The 1,564-nt window shown below is 36.4% G+C and overlaps 1 protein-coding gene across 1 annotated transcript in view; it reads right to left on the bottom strand.

Annotated features, from left to right (window-relative positions):
* LOC119585967 (kinesin-like protein unc-104) overlaps window positions 1-1,564 on the bottom strand; it is a gene marked incomplete in the record, with an annotated part of 145,723 nt that overhangs the window by 29,128 nt on the left and 115,031 nt on the right. The window contains 4 exon segments of the mRNA XM_037934681.1: window positions 21-223; window positions 549-699; window positions 867-1,028; window positions 1,303-1,436. Coding sequence (XP_037790609.1) covers window positions 21-223; window positions 549-699; window positions 867-1,028; window positions 1,303-1,436 — 650 coding nt within the window.

Raw genomic sequence — 1,564 nt, 5'->3', positions numbered from 1 at the left:
CAACCCTCCTTACTTCATACCTTTCTCTCCTTGTCAAATTCTTTTTGTGCCTCTTCCTTCTCACGCTGGAACTGTTCTTCAATAGCCACCAGTCGTTTCTGCATCTCCTCCTTTAGGTCAATGCCTTGCTTCTCCAAGAGCTCAATCTGGGCAAACTGCCAATCTGCAGGCTCACCTGAACCTGGTGTCTCTGCTGGGGATTTTGTTTCTCGGCGTTCACGGGCTGAGGAGTAAAAAGATGGTTAAGGCTTTTTCCTTATATAAATGAGAGATTAGTAGATGCCTTCAGGTGTTTTGGAAAAAACATTTGTTTCCCCTGAATTAGTTATGGACATACAAGATATTTTCTCATTACTAATGCCCTAACTTTGAGGTCAAATCATAAGCAATTCCTTTTTACAGCTGTTAAGCCTCCTAAGCACAAAAAAAAAAATATATATTATCTTACAATTTCTCAATAAACTATAGAGAACATGTCCCTTATCCTATATAACATTCCAAACTGATCATCCCTAAAATCTTCTAAAGCACACATCCTTATTGCTTACCTTGCTCTGGGTGATTGAACCTAAACACATGATTTTTGCCAAGAATGACACGAGAGCCTGTTTTCAAAACAGTGGGCTCCACTACCTCACGACCGTTGACATATGACATCGCTTTAGGGCAAGGGTGTATCAACACAACACCTTCATTGTTCTGTTACAAAACAAAATAAAGTCTGTAACTACTCCCTTGAAATGGAGTAAATAAATATCAAGGCAAAATCTAATACAGGTCAAATAATATTAATTATTAGAGGTTTCAAAATCACTATGAAACAATACTAAAAATTCAGCAATCATTAACAATGAAATATGATTTACCTCAAACTGACAGTGTTCTGGCATTATGTGAGCACCATAGAGCTGTATATCCTGCGGAATGTTTGATTCAGCAGAACCAACTTTGGTGAAGCCATCCTTAATGTAGTACAGTAAACACTCTGACATTGACGGATCTTCATTGAGATTCACCAAGTGAGGGGTCTGGGGATATAATGGAAAGTGAAAAGTGATGATGTCAAATAGTCTTGTAATTGGACTGCAATCTATATAAACATAAAAATGCTATTCACCTATACTTGTTATCACCATCAATATAAATATCCAATCATTGTATGGCTCTACCTAAATCAGCATCAATCTAAATGTGTAATCATCTTGAACATAAATAAGGAAATAAAAGAGAGAGAGTGAGAAAAAAAAAAGCCTCCCATATCCACATTCCTGGCAATAATTCATAAACTAAAACTTGACTTGCCTTCTTTGGAGAGAAGATGCCAACAGTGTTTCCATCTTCCTTCAGTGCTACACCCATTTCAGCAAATACAGCCTCTCTTTGAAGACGTATGCTTTCTGTACGTTTCAGTTTCTCTTCCCATGTCTCATTCAGTTCTGAAAAAATTATGTCATATAAGTATACCACATTTAATGCCTAAAAAAACTGTTTTAATAATAACATAGGTATCATATGTTTCTTGTAATGTTTAATTTTGACCAAGATCTGAACTACTGATCTCTAC

Source organism: Penaeus monodon, chromosome 20 (genome assembly GCF_015228065.2).
Source record: "Penaeus monodon isolate SGIC_2016 chromosome 20, NSTDA_Pmon_1, whole genome shotgun sequence".
Taxonomy (NCBI): Eukaryota; Metazoa; Arthropoda; class Malacostraca; order Decapoda; family Penaeidae; genus Penaeus; species Penaeus monodon.
This window is presented reverse-complemented; position numbering and strand designations above follow the sequence as displayed.